Raw genomic sequence first — 21409 nt, 5'->3', positions numbered from 1 at the left:
TGTGCAAATTTTCCCTAGTTTGCGAATCAGACCTTAAATGCAGCTTGAACACAACACATCCGGTTCACCCCCCCCCCCCCCCACACTCTCTCTTTTTTCCTTCCCTCCTTCAGATCTACACTAATCTAATACACGGCCTCTCTGGAATCCAATTGATAGAAAATCCATGGTAGCGTCGGAGAACTTTAATCCCGACATCTGTGATGTTTTAACACGACATTTGAAGAAGCAGCATAAAGTGAAATCCTAAGAGCTGTTTTCAAAACCACCGGAAGAAATACAGACATCAAATTCTCTGTTACACTGGTTTTATGACCTTTTCATTTAAATGTGATTGCCACACAAATACGTCCTCATGCTCGCACACTGTGTGTAGATAGAACATTGTGCATAGTGCCTCTTTTAAATGTGGGTGAACCCTCCCTCCTGACACCTCTGCTACACACAATTAATGCCTTTTACATTGCATCGTACTTTATTAGTGGGATAATGGAATTTATTTGTAGTAATACTAGACATCAATCATCTGAAGGACCACATGCAAACAGTGTAATTCTGGTCCATCGTGATTCAAGGGCACTTGAACTGATTGATTTATCTGTCGTGACTCCACATCACAAACACAACAACAACCACAAAGATAAGATATACAACATATGGACAAAGGTAAATATGACATCCTATTCCAATCCATAGGCATTAATATGGAGTTGCATTAAGTTTCCCCTTCACTGGAAGTCCAACCACTGACAATGGGACTGAATGAAACCTGAATTTTATGATTATGAGGTGTGTCCCATTACTTTTGTCCATACAGTGTGCTTGTTATTAACGATAGACAGCAAAGGCTGAGGAATCTGACAGTGATGAGTCATAATGAGCCAGTGAGGGACCTGAACTGTCAGAAACACAATTAACTACAAGTGATTGTTTATTCTGGAAAACATTAAAAAACCAGAAGGCATCATTCTGTATTCAAACCTGAAGATATCCCATGAGGCCACAGGCTCTGTGACAGCATCATATCTCCACGTCCTGACAACAGACCAGGCCCCAACTCAGGCGTTATGAACTTTCTTCTACTTCTTTTATTGACATGTGTACTAGATCTGACTCAGGCCCGCAAGCCGACCGCACTGAGATGTAAGTGATCCTGGCACAAATGACCCGTCACATCACTTGCATCTGCTGTGTTAACATCTGCCTCCAATTCATCTGCAAACATCTCCTGCAGGAATCTCCCTAAACGCCGGGCGCTCTCTCAGCACGCTCTGCGATGTGATGTCGGACTCGTAAACAAACGAGCTGCGTCTGACCCACGGCTTCACACGGTGCTCTGCGGCTCCTCCGCCCTCCGTGACTGGAAGCTTTCAAAAAGAGTTACTGTGCACAGAGATCATGTTTCTCTCCCAGTTGAACTTTCAGAAGATCAGCCAGCACGCATTTCATCAGAGGCTTTCGTTGTGTTTGTGTTCATTTTCCTCCAAACGTGTAATGTTCATTTCTGGATTTAGTTATTTTTTTTACTGTTAGCCATTTAAACTACGACTAAAGTAATTCACTTACACAAATAAACCAAGATTCTAAGATATGTTCATACATTTCATACAACGATTATTTGTTTATTATGATATAATAACATGATTATTTGTTATTATTCTTTTTATTATCCTCTCTGACGGCTGAAGGAACTGCTTGACCTGTTGCAATATTACCGTGAGCAGCACTCACAATTCAATAACATTTTTCTTCAATGTGGAAATTCCTGAATCAAATTATCAAACCACGAGGACAAACGACTAAAAACACTTCAGCCCACGGATATTTGCTGAAGTAGAAACTATTGTTAGCAATATCAAGGCCTGGGATTTTGAAGTTTTGTGTTTCTTAAGGAATAAGCACGCAATTCTATAACAATGTAGGATATTAACTATTTAACTCTTTCTTAGATGCTCATTGAAGAAATAATATTAGGTTGGTGTTAGCTCAGTAGCACACTGTGACTGTAGATTCATATTTCCTCTGATACTTTACAACTCATGACATAGAGGGGTAGATACTTGGTAAATGTGTACTTGGTTAGAATTATTGTATATGTATGTAATTATTGTGTAACTTCCTTTAAAAACTGTGTAAAATTGGTCACAAAAAACATAAGTTTGACATTTAAAAAAGAAAAACAAGTCAAATCAGAGCCTGATGTACAGTTTGTGTGTAGTTTAGAGAAATGCTTCCACCAGTGACTCCCAACATTAACAATACATTACAAAGCACCATTACAGAAAGCAATAAAATGTGCCATTTACCCTTTGGTGAGCAGTTTCCATTTAAGTGTTTCACAGCGCCGTGAGCGCACATATTTTTAGAATGGACTACCCCTTCGGGAATCAGCCCTGTGACCTGACATTAACAAAAACCCAAACCGGCAACAATAGCTTCACCCAGCAGCTACTGTGAAATGGATTACGAAGAAATGTTGTGTGATTAGTCAGAGGCGTGATGCTAGTTGACAAATAAAGCGACTCGTTTCCTCGTGTGAGAAACGGAACATGTTGCTCTAGCGGCGGTTGGACTCCCGTTAGCGGGGGGGGGGGGGGGGGGGGGAGTCTTGGCTCTTCCTCGAGTCAGTGTGAGGCGGATCTAGTGCATCTTGGCAATGAATAGTGTCCATTGATTCCACCACATCAAACTCACTTCCTCTTCACAGAGCCCCCCCTTGCGTGTCTCTTCCTTGGGGTTTTTTCTTCAGTGTGTGACAGTGTGTGTGTGTGTGCACATACAACCCTGGGTTCTGTCGGAACAAGGACAACCAAGCCGAGCTCATGCAACTTTCATGTGTCTGCTGGCAGGCCCGTGGACGGACTGCCAACTGGAGGGAGTCCTGGACCCATGGATCTGACACTGATTGGGAGTGACTGATTATTTAGAGCGCTGTAACAGTCGCGGGGGCGGAGAAGGTCATGTTTATGTCGACTGATGAAATAAAGACACTAACATCGGGTAACCTCTAACAACAACAAGCACAGGATGTAGAGTATAGCAGCGCTGACCTCAGACCTGTGGTATTAAGTCAGAAATGTGTGCTATGACTTGCTCTTTACTGAGAACACAGCCCTCCCCGGTATCAGTGTGAGATCTCCTGAGAGAGGAATGGAGCAGTAATGTCATTTATCCATGTGCCTCGGTTAATGTTTGCTCCCAGGGAAGTAGGAAATTGAGATAAAAGCTGGGGACCAATGGAGTGTCAGCCCGCGTCGTGCTGCCTGCGCTGATGACGCGCTGATAAAAGCGACGGATGAGAACACATGCTCGCTCCTCGGATCTCACCGGTTTATCTCCAGGCTCTGCATATAGCGTATTAGTCAGCAAAGCTCATAAACATTATACACGAATCAATACTCAGCCGCTTTTTTCTTTTTTTTTTATTACGGGGCCTGGCCGTAAACGTTAAGTGTGAGTCATAATCAAGAACGACATAATATCCCTGAGATTTATGCCATTACCGAGTCTTTCAGCCTCATCGGTTTCAGACGGAGGTCGAGGGCACGGAGCTGTAAACTCCTGCTACACCTCCACCTCCCTGGAGGGATCCTCTAGTCCAATCAGGACAATGGACTTCGATCAGGTTTATCATCCAGGGCTTCACCTTTCAACCCGACGTGTTCATACATATATGCAGCGCGAGACTATGTATTTATTTATATTATTTTTAATTTTCAAGAGCACTTTTCAGTTCTGTGAATCCCACTTGATATCTAAACACCAACATAACACAAAAAAATTATGGCTTTTTGAGAAAGCAGACGCCCTCATCACAGAGTTTTGTCCATTGACGGTTGTAGGTCCAAGTCCCTCAGATGCATATCTAAGATTCCCTGTCCAATCAGAATCCAGTGTTTTTTTTCAGTGGCTCCGATATAAAGTCAGTTAATCAAATGAGCTTTGATGTAACACTCACTTAGTGGCGGTAATGCACCTTGACGTCGGTTGCCTCCCGCCAATAATAAACCAAACGAAGAAGAAAGAGAAGACAAGCTAATGACTAGATGTGTTATTAGAGCAAATAAAGGCAGTTAAGTAATTTCTTACACTTGATTTCTCTTGTGTTCTGTGCTCTGAACAGAAAAGGCTATAAAAAGAGCCAAGTTACAGTTGCCATGCTATGACACATCCCTGCTCGGGGGAATAGTCGTAGTCATAAGAAGAAACATAAAAAAAAAGCACGATTCTTACCTTGAAATCACAAATGCACGTCACCATGTTCCCGATTCTTAGACACTCGCCGTCGAACTTGCACGTGTTGGTGTCGCAGAGGAACAGGTCCGTGTCCCGGTCATCGAAACCTGCAGGACCGAAGCCCAGAAGAGAACAAAAACAAAAAACAACAGTGACTAAATGTTCCTCTGTTAAGCCTTAAAGCTAATTTCCAACCTGCGCTCCAATCAGGGTCTTTCATAATGAGATTCTACCATTAGTCCCAGCTGCCACAGCACGACGCGCTCTCTGATCACACACTGGGACGCTTTAAAAAGACAAAGAGCCCAGCACGATGATGAAATGCATTTTTTAAAAAGCACTAGTCTCTGTCTCTCCCGGTGAGAGGAACAAGAGATTGGTGTTTTTGTTGATGATGGCGGGGGGGGGGCCGCTGTCTAATATGTCTGACCAAAATATCCCATATGTGCTCAATAGACCTGACACCTGCTGACCACAGAGGCCACGCCATCGGTTGGTGCGCTGCGTGGAAGCATCTGTGTTCATCTGTATTCACCAGGCTTCTCCGAACACACGTTTGACTCAGGTCGTTCTTTTTTTAAACAGTCGTCTGCGTAGAACGAGGCCGACTCCCGGGGCGTCGACCTGGAGAAGCAAACCTGGGACTTGATCCGATTCAGGCTGCGTTAGGGATCTCGAATGACTCCAACAAGAGCATTCTGAATCAAATCACAGAGTCACATGGGCCCCCGAGACTGTAGACTCAGCTCAGGGCCATTAGTCTATCAGAACTGATTGTTTACACACATAAAAAAACATGTGCTTGTAGCCTTTTTGCATTTCAAAGTACATGAGTCTAAATTTAACCACATTCCAGCTGACACACACCGGGAGATGCTCCTTGTTGAAGTACTGGGATTCATCCGTGTGGCCCCTGTTTATTCATAAGGTTTAATCTCACTACTGTCAAGGTGAAAGCAGGGATGGTGATGTCTGCTGTGTGAATTCAACTCACAACTCCAGCTCATTGTGACATGACACATGAGGATATTTGCCCAGTTAACCTGTTTCATGAAGAGCAGCACAACGAGAAATCGAGTGAAAAAACGAATCATACACTGTTGTGATTTGTATAATGAATTACTAACATGAAGTGACCCGACCATATATATATGTGTGTGTTTTCTTTTTTCCTGTCTTTATTCATGAGTGTAGTCTTTCAGTTTAAGAGCAGGACTTATTGATTTCACATTCAGATTTAATGATCTCACTCAAAACCCTGCACTCGCTACTGTCCACTCGCATTGATGTTTTGATGCTTGGACTAATTTCCCGCCCACCAGATTCCACTGCTCTCCTCGTGCTCACAATGCCTCTGTGCGCATGAATCTTGTGGTTCTCAGATACATTGTACAACAAAAAAAAAATCAAGCAGCATGAGTACAAGGAGAAAAGCTGGTCTACATAAAAGGTATATTTGAGTGCAAGCGAAGGGTTTTGAGTGAAAGCATTCAGAAATCTGAACGTGTCATTAAGTCCTGCTCTCAAAATGAAAGATGCCATTTGTGTGTCGTCCCAATAGAAGACCTTTCTGATTCTCCTTTGGTTTACACTCTGGAGAGCTTAGCATTAAAAGTCAAGCGTCACCATGTGACTATAACATCTGTCCCATGAGCTCTAAAAGGCTGTAAAGCCCTAATGATATACCAACACTTATATCAGCTTAATACAGTTATAAGTCCTCACATATGCAAAGCAAAATTGCAGGTCATGCTTGTGTCATGGGACAATTTATACAGCTGCGGGGACTTTCTGCATTTAGATAATAGGATCTCCAGTTATGTTACGCCATTGTTGATAATAATAATAATAAAGCTGTTGCAATTTGAAGAATCAAAGCAAATCGCTCGGGGCTAAATGTCTCAAAATGAGCTCGTCCCTGTGGGCGTGACGATACGGAATGAAAACACACATTCATACTGTTTCGTCAATTCAGTAACAAGAAGCCATCTTAATGAGGTCATTGTGTAATTAGAATCACGAGACAAGCTAACGCAGTGTGATGTGTTTCATCCTTAGCGTGAAGTTGAAGCACTAAGTCCACAACTCTGTGCTTCACCCGATCAGATGACTAGGTATAGATGGTCAACACATTATATCAAAGGCATGAATGTGACCTTGATTAGTGCAACTAGCAGAAAGTTGAGCTGATGTTTTCCTTGAATCCGGCCTTTGCAGCAGCTTTGAGGTTTTAAACATTCATTTATATGCAAGTTAGTTCGTAATACATGTGACAAATATTGTAACGTCAAGCCCAGAAGACATGGTGAATTTGTATTTTGAAACTGAGGATGAACATCAAAAGGCTCATAATTGATTCTCAAAGAGGGGGGGGGGGGGGGGGGCTTTGTTTGTCCCGTGTCATGCTTTGTGGCCTTGTGATAAAATTGTGTTATTGAGAAAGCTATACGTGCATATTAACCCATATGTGACGCGGATCATGTGAGCATGAAAGTCGATGGATGTTATATTTTATGTGTGTCCTTTTCCTGGTGGCAAGTTTTCTAACTAAGAACCTATAAAACTGTATCCGTCCTTCCAGTGGAGACAAACCAGAGACTGAATACAAAGATAGACGATATGACAGCTCCCCAAAAACACAGCCTGGGCGCTGGCTGCAGTACGAGTCATAAATATCACCTCCTGCATGTTAGTGGATGGGACATGGACCAAACTATAAAGTCAAACCAATGCGGCAAATACATTTTTCTCACAAATGGTTTCTGTCATTTTTAGGTTGTTCTCATCACAAAGAGTAAGAGATGTTGTTATTTGATTCTAAAGAAGGGGGAATGAGATGTCGTGATTGACAGCTGAGACGGATTTGCAATTGGTCGAGTGCGTTTATTGGCGGGACCTCACAACCAGCGACTCCATCCACCAATCACTCCTGTCCTTCAAATGCCCAAGACGGCAGTTTTCCTATCCCGGATATTGTTCTGCTTATTTTATTGGAGAGTGGGAGGAGGTGGAGACGTGAGTCTATGGTATAATAAACATTATTTTACAGAGTTTATTTAACCAAGCTCCAGTATGAACAGGAATCTCCAGACTGATTTCATAGTGATGTTCTCTGGTGGAGAGCCGTCCTCTGCAGGGAACACAAAGTCCAGGGTCAGCTTGCTAACAGCTCACCAGGAGCAGGTGAGACGTGACTCAAGGAAACTTCACCAGCATGTCTTGTTACACTCTTCCTCAGTATATCTCCACCCCAGCATGACGCCCTCTGTTCCATTCACACTTGGGGAAGGTTTCAATGTCAAATAACAAATAACAAATTCAAATAACAGTCATCAAGCACTACCCATCACACAACAGCAACTGAAGAATAAATTCTAAGTTTTACTGTTTGAATAATAATCACCTCCAGCTCTTTTGTAAGCCACTGTTATATTTTTTAATCTCCGGGAGTGTTAAAGGTGCCAGTGAGACAAAAACCTCACAAGTGCTGTACTCAAATAAAAAGTTAAATGAAACTCTAAATGAAGCACATAAAAGAGGTCACTTTTCCCAGTGTGGACTCTTTATGAGAAGAGTTCAATCACCAGACTCAGACATAATGCAGCGTCCTGCACTTTGCACTCTACCGTCCACATCACAGGCCCGAGAGTCCACAATGCTATTTTCTGTTCACAGCTACGTTGTTATTATTATAATCTGACACTGAGACTCCCAACCTTCTGCAACTTCACTGTAATAACCCGCGCCCCTCTCCACTCCTAACAGCCCCTCCTTGGTATGCAACAGCCTCTCAGGAGATAATACCCCCCTGGAAGAGAAGCCCATGCTAAAAAGCCAACCTGCTATTTGCCGAGGTCCTGAGTGACTGTAAAGTGCAATCGAGCCAAGAACAGTGACATGAGAGGTCTCGTGGCGTGGAGTGCTCAGATGAAACAAGGCCCTCGACCCAAAGAGGAACATGAAGGCAAGTGGGACGGCCACGAAAAGCCATTGTCACCCAGGCCACTGGCATGATGGTAGATCACTGGAGAGAGACATTACTATGAAAACAATCACACTACTGGGAAGGTGTATACACATGATTGGAAAATATTAGACAATTGTCCAACCAGCTGGTGCTCTGTGTAGAAAAGGTTTCTCTATTCTTTTTTAGAAATCATTTCAAGCTACTAATTTGATGGTGCGATACTGTAGCTTCCTGGGCAGCAGGCTGTGGAAAACAAACACATGAACAAAAATAAATTGTGTTTTTAAATAAAAGGGAGCAGAGAGAATGTGAATTCCCCTCGTGCCATCAAACTGTCGTCTTCACCAAGAAACACATGTGAAGCTTGGACATCGGCAGTAAACAAGAACGCACTTACAAATAATACCTGAGAGGAATTTATTTTTCCGATGGAGTCATCCTTATTGTCTTACGAACTATAATGCATTTGGAATTGTAGATAAAAAGAAAAAGTGCACTTTGTCTATACTCACATCAAACAAATAGATGTTTCTGCAAAGTGTTTACAAGGATGTAAGTAACACATGAGCTTTTGTTCAAGATATCAAGCCTCTGTACAAATATAGATTTACAGTAGTGGTACAACCTGAGAGGTGATTTGTTGCATTGTCAGTTATTGGCCTTGGTAAAGCAATATGCTGAAAAATGTTCGAAGTAATTCATGACACACAATCACGCTTAAATGCAAATAAGTATTTTATCATTGGGGATTGTACATCTTTAAACCTTAAGAGTGTTATCCATTGGTAAGTTCCCTTTTCAGATTCTGTTGAATGGAAGCTGGTTTTAATTCTACATCCATTTGAGAGACATCAGCATTAATATTTATTTAAAACAATTGTAACAAAAAATCTGTTTAGATTCACAAAATGTGTTAATTTTCAGGTAAAATATATGGAAATGAGATTTTGTTGTTAAAATAATTGTGTTTGTAAAAGTAACAGCTAAAAAGTGTTGTTTAAAAGTTGCTTTTCAAATGTCTATTCTATTATTCTATTAGTGCTTTGGCCTCAACGTTATTACAACGAGACAGTTTCCCTGTTGAGCAGATAACAACAACAAAGCTGACTGCTCTGCACACAACTAGAGTTTTCTGGCTATAACATCCACATCTCACCAGTGAACAAAGTAAAGCATTTACTGTTATTGTTCCATCTCCAACATGGGATCGATTTCAGAGCTGAAAAATCAGCTCTGACATCTATAAAGTGCCCGGCTGACGAAAAAACAAACAAAACGACAGCATGTCTCTGCTGCAAAAGAAAAATGCCATTCAGAAAAGTGAGCATTGCAAAATGGTTTCCATTTCTATTACGCACTTTGAACAACAAAATCCAGCACTTTGAATCACGTCAAAGCAGAATCCCTATAATAAGAATTATTTTTCACAAGGAGCTTTTCCAATGTGCAGAACTACTCAGAGATCAGCATTTAGGAACTAGATCTTTTGAACAAGTTTTTGAAGTACAGTATCATAAAAGAAGTCCAAAATAAGGTTGAGGAATATTTGTTAAATCATGTGAGATACTGGAGCAATATCACAACTACTGAATCAACCCTGACTCAAACTCAGAGCCTTAAAGAAAATCCCTTAGGTTGACAACTCTATTTATTATTATGTCTAAAAGTAATGTTGAAACTGGATTTTCAAAAGGTCTGAGTATTTATAAAGGCCAATTTTGTAAGGCAAAGAAATGGGCTCATGTCAAACCAGTGTTCAAAGGATGTTAATAATGGGTCGAAACAAGACATTTGAGTTGTTGGGTAATGATGAAGTGTTGAACAAGGCAGCTACTCCTAAGTTGTTAGCTAATGGCTAATGGCTTATAAGTTAGCTTAAGCTGCGTAATATTTTAGTTGAAGCTACCTAACATGATTAACAAAGTTAGATAGCTAACTTCTTCTTCTTCTTCTTCTTCCCAGAAAGTGAAGCCAAAGCAATAAGGCGCATTGAATGATTACTTTATAGACTCGAAATGACGTTGTCAGCACAAGATGGCAGCCTTTGCATCTGGGATATTATGGATTCCTTTCCGGATGGTGGGAGCAAGTGGGGACACGTTGTCTCTTTTTATAGACATAGATACTGAACGTGTCAGCTGAAGTTACGTGATTTGTTAGCTAACCCGTCTTCTAGCTAAAGATACACAACAAAGTGACGCTTCATCTCACACATGTTGCTATCACACATCAGGAAACCGTGAAACCAGCAGGAGATCTAAAGAGATCGGCTTCCGTGTGTCCACACTACGGAGGTGTGTAACACAAGGGAAAGTAAGAGAGTGGTGAAGGGTAAAAGATAAAAGAGAGGGAGAGATAACTGAGATGTTTCAGATCCAGCACGGGACACAAAGCTAGCCCTGTTTCACTTCCTGGTAAATAAGGTTTTATCTCAAGGTCTCATGTTAATCTTGCTCCGTCTCTGAGTGTTCTCCGTTCACTATTCTCCCAACTATAAGCACGTGTATTATAATGGCATGTCCCTCTGGTGTGCCGTGCAAAATGCCAATGTGTGCTCATTGATACAGATTGTGTTGCACTGTGTCAGAGGCCAGGGAAACTTACACTTCCTGCTCATGCCCCGCCGTTCCAGGAGGAAATTACAGTAAACTGAATAATTGACGAAAACAAGCTGGCAAACATCAAATATTGAAAAGGTAATGTTTATATGCTAACGATTTAGAGGGCAAGCGAAGCACTTACTTGTCTAAAAGAGAGAGCTTGTCAGCCAAATGCATCTCCTCCTACCTACCTGGAATTTCACATCGCTAAGAAGAACAAAGAGTCCTTACCCACCCCCCACCCCCGCCCCCCCCTCCTGTTTTAAGCATTGTGCTGATCAATAATTAAGCAGGCTAAATTAATAATGAAGGCTGAACAACCACAGTGGTGAGACATCCTCTCTTGACCTCCCTCATGCTGGGGGCTCTTTTTTTCTTTACCTTTGCAACAGGTCTTTAATTGTTTGTCATGGAAGTAGTTTTAGCTAACCCCCCGTGATGCTTATTAAAAGGCACAATAACTCTCGGCACACACTTTGCACTAAGCACCGAAAATAAAGCAACATCAATTGGTATCTTTTAATGTCCTTAGACTTTGCCAATACTGCCTCTATCTTATGTCTGATACTTTTCTATTGCGGCTTTCTGTGGAACCTGAATACAAGAGAAGTACTTTTGACCTTTCTGTTGGCGAAAAGCCTGTGAACAATTCTCCATAGACTACTGGTAATTCTCCCTGCTTGATGGGATTTACAGGGGGGCTTTGCATATTCTGTGCTTATCCCTGTCACTTCCACTATCAAAGCATCGCACTGGGCTTTTCACAGTTAACTATGGCAGGGGATTCAGGGAAGAGGGGATTGTTGCCTCCTCAAACTAATTCCCTCACATGAAATGTATTGTATATAACAGGGTAAATAAACTCTGGGTAGATATCCATTCCACCTACTCAAATACTAGGATCTGTAAAAAAGTTGTGATACCGATACTTTAGGAGGAATCGGGCAGAAGAAGAACATTAACATTCTGTGCATCGACTTGTTTTTCTCTTTTGGATAAAAACAATGTCAAAATGACATGAGCTGACTGTTAGCAGGAAATGCACAGATTAAAGTCAGGGCAGGATAACAGAGCAAATCTCACTGTGGTAATCACAATAACTGTTGAATACCTGGACTGGATCGTGGTCATTTACATTTTTTTTTTTTAAAAGATGCTCACATACAGAAATTAACACATTATATTATATTATATTATACTGCATTACATTGCATATTGCAATCTGACACTGTTCACTGTCTTGCATTTCACTTTTTATATCTTTTATCTATTATATATATTTTATTTAGATATGTTTATGTCTAAATAAATGTTACTTTGTATAAATATTAGAAAAAGGGAGTAAATAAGAAGTAAATAGTGAGTAAATATATATTGTTTCTTTTTATTGCTTTTCTTATGTGTGTTGTATGTATTGTGTTTGTATGTTTTTATGTTTCTATGTTCATTGTATGCACCAATAACCAGAGCAAATTCCTCGTAGGTGTAAACCTACTTGGCAATAAATACATTCTGATTCTGATTCTGATTCTGATGTACTACGGGAAACACCGGCATTTGGAAAATACTACTACATGCATTTTTAAGTGTGAGCTTGTTGGCAAAAAAAAACAAAAAAACTTATGTCTGCATTAATCAATATCTGTATATAATGAGTGGATATGACGATGTGAAAGTGGTCACTCTAAGTGATAAACCTACAGAGTAATCACAGACTCTGCAGTTCCCCTCAACTGAGTCTCCAGCCTCTTTGAGCTCATTACTTTGGTTTTATGGCCCGTGCCCTCCTGCTCTGGTTGACTTTCACTGCTTTCGTCAGCACTGTTTCCTGATGCAGCGGAAAAAAAAGACACAACTTTGAGCTCTACCTGGATAAAACTGACACAAAGATATTTCCATCAGGAGGTGAGTATCTTTCTAATGCCTCCAGTTGACCGAAAAACACTTAACCTGGGTTTAAAGGCATTATTTTAAAGGTAAACATCTGTCTTACCAGTCTAGCTTTAGTTATTGTTTAGATCCTAACGCACTTCTTTTCCTCTATAATAGTTAGCATGCTAACTAGCAGTCTGTCCTGAAGAGGTAGCAGTGCTCACAGGGTGAATTACAACCTCATGTGCTCTACTCCCCACAGAAACCAACATTCAGCTGCAGAGAAAACTTACAAACATCACCTTTAAACTTGTCAAATAGTAAAAAGTATGAAGTATAATATATGTGTACTTCCAGCATGTAGCTGAAACTGCCATAGGGTCAGGTCTCATTCTGAAAAGGAACATAGTTTGGTGGTTCAGTCTAAGCAGCGTATACATACATTCATTAGTTAGGCCCTGTACTGCTCATGCTTTGAGGGTTGCAGGAGGAGACTAGAGGCCAGCTGACAGTGGGTTAGAGGCAGGGTACACTGTGGACAGGACCCCGGACCAGACAGAGACAACTGACACAGAGAAGCTGACACATGCCTTAGGACTTTGGGAGAAAGCTGGAGTATAGGCAGAGAAAACAGACACGGGGCGAACATGCAAACCCCAAACAGAAACAGGTCCAAGCCTTCTTGAGACCCGTTTACATTCAGGGATTACCAATCAATATAAAGAGAATGTAGTCAATGTCCACTGTGGATAACATTTTGATCATCATTATTCTTGTGAGGTTTAACCTTGACACTTGTGCTATCTGTGCAGTGCATCCACATGTACCAGCTAAATATGATTTATGCTGCAAAACAATAGTGAGAATGATTTTTCTCTTTTTCCAAAATCCATCCTCGTGCATCTTTGGCCCTTCGCATTAATTATAATTACTTATTCCTCCAACAGTGGAGCCCTCAGTGGCATCTCTTTCACGGCCGTCAACAGATGTCAGGCAAACAGAATGGCAATCTTTGTCACACCAAGTCTTTTGTCCATCTGTTTTTTATTCCCATCAACAGAATCTCATTCAGCGCTCGTTCAAAAGGCACCGCGGCTGAAACTGGTACCCGACTGTCATGACACTGAACTCATCACCCACCTGTCACTCAAGGCCCGTGTTGTTAAAGTGCATGATACGAGGAACAGGTGAATAAATAGGCCCTGGGAATTACTGTCAGTTGTATTCTTCTTATTGTTATTATGAGTATTACTCTTGAAGGGGGCTTATCTTTTTCAGTTGTTGTCTTCAATTAAATTTAAATGGTGCCGGGCGCATGCGTTTGCGTGCATGTGTGCGTGTGTGTGTGTGTCAGTGTGAGTGTTTTGTGTGATGCTCAGTGCATGCACTTAAGCTTCCTCAAGGCGTGTTGGATAAAAGCCTTCGCTGAAATGCACGCCAGAGTGTGTCAGGAAGTGGGGAGGTAGGCAAATGTGTTATTTGGACGGGGCATGTATACCGTTATCGATCATTACAAACCAATCATCGCCACCATCACCATCACCACCATCAGCAGCAGGAGAAACCCAGCCTACAGTGTGGTAAGGAGGTCAGAAGGTCCAAATACCAGGGAGAATCACAGAAACCTAACATGTTCCAACAGATAAGCTCATTAATCAACGCTATTGACATTTGCTGTGGATTCCTGGAAGAAAGACTCTGAGGCCAAAAACTGTCTCGACAACAAATCAGAACCTGGACGGCATCTGAAGCTCCACTTTTATAAAAACAATCGAGTGCTAGTGAGAAACATGTGTTTGAATAATGAGGAACTCAAACTGTTTTAGATCAGAGTAAATTAAAAAGCGATACATGTCATCTCATGCAGATGATTTGAGTCTAAACAGGAATCAAGCTGTTTTCGGTAGCCAACGAATCCATTTAGAAAACTTTGATGAGATCCCTGTTTCGTGACAGGGAGGTTTTTTACTGGTGGAAAGTGAAATGTTCATTTATTTGTATTCTCCTGCCACATGCATGTCACTGTAAAGTATCTTTGCATGATGAAGATGAAAGCAGTGTCCCTTTTTCTCTGCCTGCTGGTGGGCCTGCTCTGTCTCTGGCTGGGGAACAGGCAGGACTCTCTGTGGGCGTTCGACGTGTGGCTGCAACCCGCTGCAATATCAATGCTCGTGTGAGAGTGTGGAATCGGCTCGGGAGCTATTTTAAGGCTTCAGACTCGGACACGGGGCGGCAGGGGGAATATATATGGCGGCGCAGTCAGTCGGCTGATTTACAGAGAAGGGGAAGAAGGCGAGGAGCTGCGAGGCTCCTGCAGCCCCGCGTCCGCTCCTCTCTCCCCGCGGAGGGGGAACAACTTCACCGCGATGTGCGGTCACACTTCACGGTAACGACACCACCGGAGCCTGATTACTCGGTTGCAAAATTTTTGGGGGAATTAATCCAAGCGATCACACAAATGAAATAGACAAAGACAGTAAATCAGATCTATTAAAGTTCAGTATTTCTGGCTGTAGACTAAAAATTGACAGTGTTGGTTTTGCACATCGCGTTAACAGGCGACCCCCCCCCCCCCCTCCTCATACATGTGTTTAAAATGACCCTAATGTCGCAGCTTCCACTTAGTTCTAATGGATCTTCTTCCCCGGGAGTTTATCCGGACGTCTCCCCGCATCAAGCAGCTTCCCCCCCCCCCCCCCCCCCCCAACAAATAAACTCTGCATCCTCTCATCATGGAGCTTTGCAGTGTTTTGTATCTGCACCCAGAGAAATGCTTCCACAGCAGCAGCTCTGCAGCCGGGCACGGTCATCTCTGCATGCGCACGGACATAAAAAGCACAACAAACAACAATAACAACAACAGCAAGGGGAGTGCTGGTGCCACTCTGCCCCTTGAATGCGTGCACCCTCACCGGAGCAGTTCCAGCCGGTCGGCGTCTGGCAGTCGCTGAGGGAGGACGGGAAGGCGCGCAGCTGCTCCACAGGTAAAGTGGCGAGGAACGAGATGAGCGTGATCCGGAGCCAGCCTCCCGCCGCGCCGCTCCACTGGCGCGGCCGCCGGGGCTCCGCGGACGGTGCCTGCGCCGCCACGGACAGACCCATGTCTCACTGGCCCCGGCAGCGGCACGGGGGGCGAGGAGGGGGAGAGAGGCGGACGCGCACCGACACCAGCAACTCCAATCCCGACAGGTTCAGCGGGGCGCCTAGACACCGACAGCAGACCATTTTCCGTGCGGCGACACCGCGCGCCCCATGTAGCAGAGCCCCCGCGCAGAGACCGACCGAATGCGGGTTCCGCCCGATCCAAGGCAGGGCGGGCAAGGCAGGCGGGCGGGCTGCTGCAACAAGAGCCGGACCTGACCGGGGTGAGACTGGCGAGGGTGTGGGTGAGCGATGGAGGAGGAGGGTGCAACACAAAAATTTAAAAAAATTACCAGAAAAATTAAAAAAGTTATCCAGGCAGGCGAGGAGGAGAGGAGGGATGCTTAGAGGGGCGAGGGGGGGATGAGGAAGGAAGAAAGGATGAGAAAGAAAGAAAGAAAGAAAAAGGAAGGAGGTGATAGAAGTGTAAAAGTGAGAGGATGCGGCCGGAGTATCCCGAGGACACGGGGTCTGGAGACGGCAGCAGATGTGTAATAGAATCCACGGGTGAAGCGAGCGGCTCTCCTGCGCGCACCGAGCAGTCCTCCCGTTCACTGTGTGTGTTCAGAGGCACAGCGAGTGGGTCTCTCTCTCTCTCCCTCCCGCTCTCTCTCGCTCTCTCTCTCTCTCTATCGCTCTCACTCCCTCTCTCTATCGCTCTCACTCCCTCTCTCTCCCTTTCTCTCTCACTCACCAGCAGCTGGTTATGATCACGTGGAGTATGATGCGAACAGGGAGGGAGGTGTGCAGGGTTCTGGGGGGGGGGGGGGGGGCTCCTCTGTAATAATTGGAGTATCTTACTGGTGGAGGTAAAAGAGAGGCAGAAATAATGTAGAGAGAGAGAGAGAGAGAGAGAGAGAGAGACAAAGATTTCTCAAGGCGTACAGCCCCGATCAGACGATGGAGGCTACACCCCAGATAGGCAGTGTAGCTTTCAGGGGAGCGTGCACTGACTTTAGCCCATAATTGGCCAGAAGCATTTTTTTAAAGTCTGCAGGAATGGATTCTTCCGGCCCGGGCCCTGGCATAATTGCTTTGCTTTCAAACGGCACGGTTGCTATTCATAGGTCTGTGCCTGCGGGTGATCCCGAAGAGACCTCGATATTATTCGTTTATATTTTGGACATACACACCCCCCCCCCCCCCGTCCGTCACGCAGGGTTTGGGCTGCGGCTCGTAATTGACGCGCTTTTGGCCACGAAAGCCCCTAGAAAGCAACACAGCATCCGAGTTAGCGTTACAACATGAGAACACTCACCCTGTTTGAACCAAGGAAATTGGAAGCCATGTGCACGGGAAAAAAAGTCCTATAGAGGAAACAAAGGGGTTTCTGTTGAAGCCTGTCACGGCTCTAAAGACACTCTGCCTCGGGGACGTCAAGGAAGCAAAGCTGCCAATCGCATGTTCACAAATAAGACCTTTTATTCCCTGTACTTACTGAAAGATCATCAAATGGGAATATCCTTCATTTGTCTCAGCTAATGGGGGCTCATCACACATGGGTTCCATCTGCCGGGCAAAACAACAGCTCATCAAACAGACACACATGTTCACACCCAGAGGTCGTGAGTGTCGTCTCAGTGAATGATACATCTCTGGATTTCGATCATGGACACACTCACGGGGGGGGGGGGGGGGGTGTTGGGACTGAAAGGTGAGCCAGGGGACTTCAGAGACCCTGATGATAATGACTAGGCGTTTAAAAATGGCTGCCACAGAGACCTCCACCCCCCCAGCAACATGTGGTTGTGCTATTCCGCAGGCTGTACAGACAATGACAGTGTGTTACTGAAAGAAAGGGTTACTGATTTGTTTCCAATGATTTGGACCAATGAAATTTGTTTGTGTACCTGAAGCAGAGACGATAATCAGAGGTTCAGAAAATTCAGCTTCTAGCAGTTGTCAGGCAGTTGTGTGTCCATGTGGGCGTAGCTTTGAGGAGAGCCTATGGGCGGGGGGGGGGGGGGGGGTTGTATCAGCATGCATATTGTGCACTGCTCTTGCTAACTTTCCAGGATTACCAACCCTAGCTTTAAGATATGTACACATTTAGCATTGCCACACTATTGTATCAATATTGTCGTCAGTTCATCAATTAGTTTCCCTTGTGTTGCCATAATTATCAACAATTATCACTCAACTCCCTGTTTTGGAATTTACTGAACATACATTAACAATGTGAGTCCCCCAGGAAAGAAAAGGAGGTGCTGTGATAAACCCTCAGTCCACACGCTGGAGCAAGCTGTAAACACTGGGCTGACATATTATCATCTTTTAGGTTGATACCGCAAACTCATCAGCAAACAGTGGCTAATCCAGCAGCTAGGAAGAAACATTGTTATTCATCTGGAGTCAATGTCTCCATCGGCTCCTGCAGGAAATATCTGGCTCTGCAGCTGCTAAATGCTCCGATGTGCTCACCAGCTGTTAGCGCTGTCTGTCGGCCTCTTTACTGCCGGAGACAAGCAGGGGACAGTCGGGTGTCGCAGGGTTCAGTTTGGGAAACAGTCGACTTCTGCAATCCGAAATAAACGACGCTCAACTGAGAGTGAGGCAAATCAGGAAAGTTGCAAAAAATCAGGGAACAGTTAATTAAAAGATGCTGTGAGGCTCAGTGGAGGTGATCTGAGCTGCAAAGGAGGGTGAAGCAGTTCACTTTCACGAGTAATCAGCTGCTCCATCGTGGGTTTGTGTTTTCAACGATAGTCACTATAGCAGCTTTAGCTTTGGATGGAATCTGTCTGTCTCGTGGTTTGATGCATTACTGCCTCGAACTTGACTAAATAATTATAATTTTACCAAATTGTTCATATCAATTTAATGTGGTCAAAGTGAGACTATACCTTGTAAGGTTAATCAATACTGATCAATAATTCATACTTAGAAATCAGGATCTCTGTGGCATCATATGACATATGAGTATTCAGGCCACTTAAAGGGATAAAATACTAGCTGATATAATGTTACGAGAAATAAATTATAAATTAAGAAGATGAAGTCGTAATATTATGAGAAAAAACTGATGATATAACCTTCATGAATATATTTTTCCCGCCCACGACAGATTTGACAACAGATTACAATTATATACAGTCGACCACAGGAAACTTGCACAATTCTTTCAAAGTACTGATACTTATTGTAAAGTAATATTACGTTAGTATGTCCTAATATTTCAATTTTATACCTTCGTGTGTTTTAGCTCTTTTTGTAAAAATAAAAAAAGCGATCATCCACATGTGATGGTGTTTTCCATTTGTTATAAACTGATGTGACCTAATTTAGCAAATTTGTTCAGATTGCAACAGGCGGTTGTATTTATGGTGGGGGGGGGGGGGGGGTGTAACTCCACTGATGAATGTCACAAGATTTGCCTAAAATATCAATATAAATATCCAGTGTTGTCATTATTATTATTTGATTTAATCAAAATATTAATTGTAATAATAACACTGTATTAGCTGCAGTCCAGATGTTAGAATAGGTTCAGTGTTAATCATAGTGTTGTTTTTTTTTAATCACCAGCTCCTCCTGTCCACTTAAATGTCCTTGTGCAAGACAGAGGTCCCTGAATTTGTATCAACGTCGAAACCTTCAGCCCAATGAATAATGCTTGAACTGATAAAGATGTAAAAACTCTGAGTCTTTGTTTGTATATTTGTCAGGTGAACTCAGATCGAGGGCTGGAGCAGACACTGAATAGATTTCGTAGAATGAGTCTATAACTCTGACAAAGAAGAGGAAAACAGAAGGCTAACCAGCAGAGTAGTGGCAAACACAACCCAAGGCTGCCTTTGTACTCGTGCTAATTTGGATTTCAAAGCCAGGCCTCCGCTCCTTTCTTCCAGCAACCTTCATTTGTCCACTGAAGCATTTGGACGAACTGTACAGCTGCAGCTTTTCAGGGAAAACCACGCAAGTTCCAGTTTGTGTTTGAGGAGATGGTTTAACTAATGTCTCTGGGAGGAAAAGCCATTTCTTCAACTAAAGTAGGTTCTTTTTTTTTTCCTTTCAAGAGCAAAGCTGTGGAGAGGAAGCTTTAGACCCCGCTAACATTAGCGACACACTTGTATCACAGTTGTCACATTAACTTCCTCTACGAGTCATTCTGATTCCTGGCAGCGCGAGGAAAAAATAAAAAACCTGCCGCCAGGGGCAGCGCATCTCCTTCAACAAGCTTTCCTCGAGTCAAGCTTCAACCATTTTGTCTGATGCAACACATTGCAATAGACAGGAAGAAAGAAAAAAATCTGACACACACACAGACACACACATGGACTGATGTGACAATGAAGACCGACCTGGCTGAGTGTTCCAGACAGGCCCAGTATGGTTGGGGAGGGTGGGGGTGGGAGGGCACGGCCATGGGTCATGGTCACAGATCATTTGGCATATGGTCATAGCTCAGCTGCTATCAATACAATTTATTCAATAAACAGCTGTGAGCGGAGTCCGGTCTGAGTGACGGCTCTGCTGGTTTTCATTCCCAGTTCATCCCAGTGCACCAAGAAAAACAGCAAAAGTTGTTTCTCTTGTGAGGTCAGGCGCCACCGCACTGTGTGATGCATCAAACACGAGGCTGACTTTGGAGAGAGAGCTGTTCACTTTTTAAGTTTGTATTTAACTGGCAGGGATCCTGCGAATAAAAGCAGCAGATTCGTTCTCAGATAGCAGGCCAGCCTGGGAGGCTGAGTCAAGAGGCCAAGATGGAAGAAACAAATCCACCAGTTTCTAGGATTGAGAAAGGTTCACAACGATGAAATCTACACAAATAGAAACTCACAGCACGATGAATAGCAACAAATCATTCAAAGAGTTCTGTGAACAGTTTTAAAAAAGTGTTCTGGAATTGATTTCTGAGGTAAAATGCTCACTGGTCTTTGGAGGGATCTTTGTAAGAATCAGAATCTGGGTTTATTGCCAAGCAGGTTTACACATAGAAGGCATTTTGCTGTGGTGTGTATAAATATAGAAAATATAAAAAAGGAAACAAAAGTTGAATATAAAAAATACTTGGGGAGGAATTGTGCAATATGTACAGTTAGTTAAACTGTCAAAGTTCATCGCCACAGGCAGATATATGATTGGAGTACAGTGTTGGGGTCCCAGGCCTTATTGATGAGGCGAGCAGCAGTTGGGAACTTATTTTTTGTGGCTTGAGGTTTTGGTCCTGATGGTTCGCAGCCGCCTGCCAGAGGGAAACGCTCCAAGAGTCCATGTCCAGGGTGGGAGGGGTCGGACACCATCTTACCTGTCTCCGAGCTCTGGAGACAAACAGGTCCTGGAGAGACGGCAGGTTGCAGCCGATCACCTTCTTGGCAGAGCGGATGATGCGCTGCAGTCTGGCCTGGTCCTTGGCAGTAGCAGCAGTGAACCATACGGTGGTGGAGAAGGTGAGGATGGAGGTGGAATGACTCCACGGTGTCCACTGGAGAGTCACACAGGGTGATGGGGGCGGGCAGGACTTGGCTCTTTGTGAAGTCCACAGTCATCTCCACTATTTACAGAGCACTGAACCAGGTGACCAGGTGGTCAATCTCCCACCTATAAGCAGACCCTTCCCCACCAGAGATGAGTCCGATGGGTGGTTCAG

At 43.5% G+C, this 21409-nt stretch overlaps 1 protein-coding gene across 1 annotated transcript in view; it reads right to left on the bottom strand.

Moving 5' to 3' along the window:
- The window catches only part of tmeff2a (transmembrane protein with EGF-like and two follistatin-like domains 2a), a 96165-nt gene extending 80388 nt beyond the window's left edge, over positions 1 to 15777 (bottom strand). The window contains exons 1-2 of the mRNA XM_053439196.1: positions 15588 to 15777; positions 4234 to 4343 (exon numbers count right to left, since the gene is read on the bottom strand). Of these exons, the coding sequence (XP_053295171.1) occupies positions 4234 to 4343; positions 15588 to 15777 (300 nt within the window). The remainder of the gene's footprint in view (positions 1 to 4233; positions 4344 to 15587) is intronic.
- Positions 15778 to 21409: the final 5632 nt, after the last annotated feature.

Source organism: Pleuronectes platessa, chromosome 14 (genome assembly GCF_947347685.1).
Source record: "Pleuronectes platessa chromosome 14, fPlePla1.1, whole genome shotgun sequence".
NCBI lineage: Eukaryota > Metazoa > Chordata > Actinopteri > Pleuronectiformes > Pleuronectidae > Pleuronectes > Pleuronectes platessa.
This window is presented reverse-complemented; position numbering and strand designations above follow the sequence as displayed.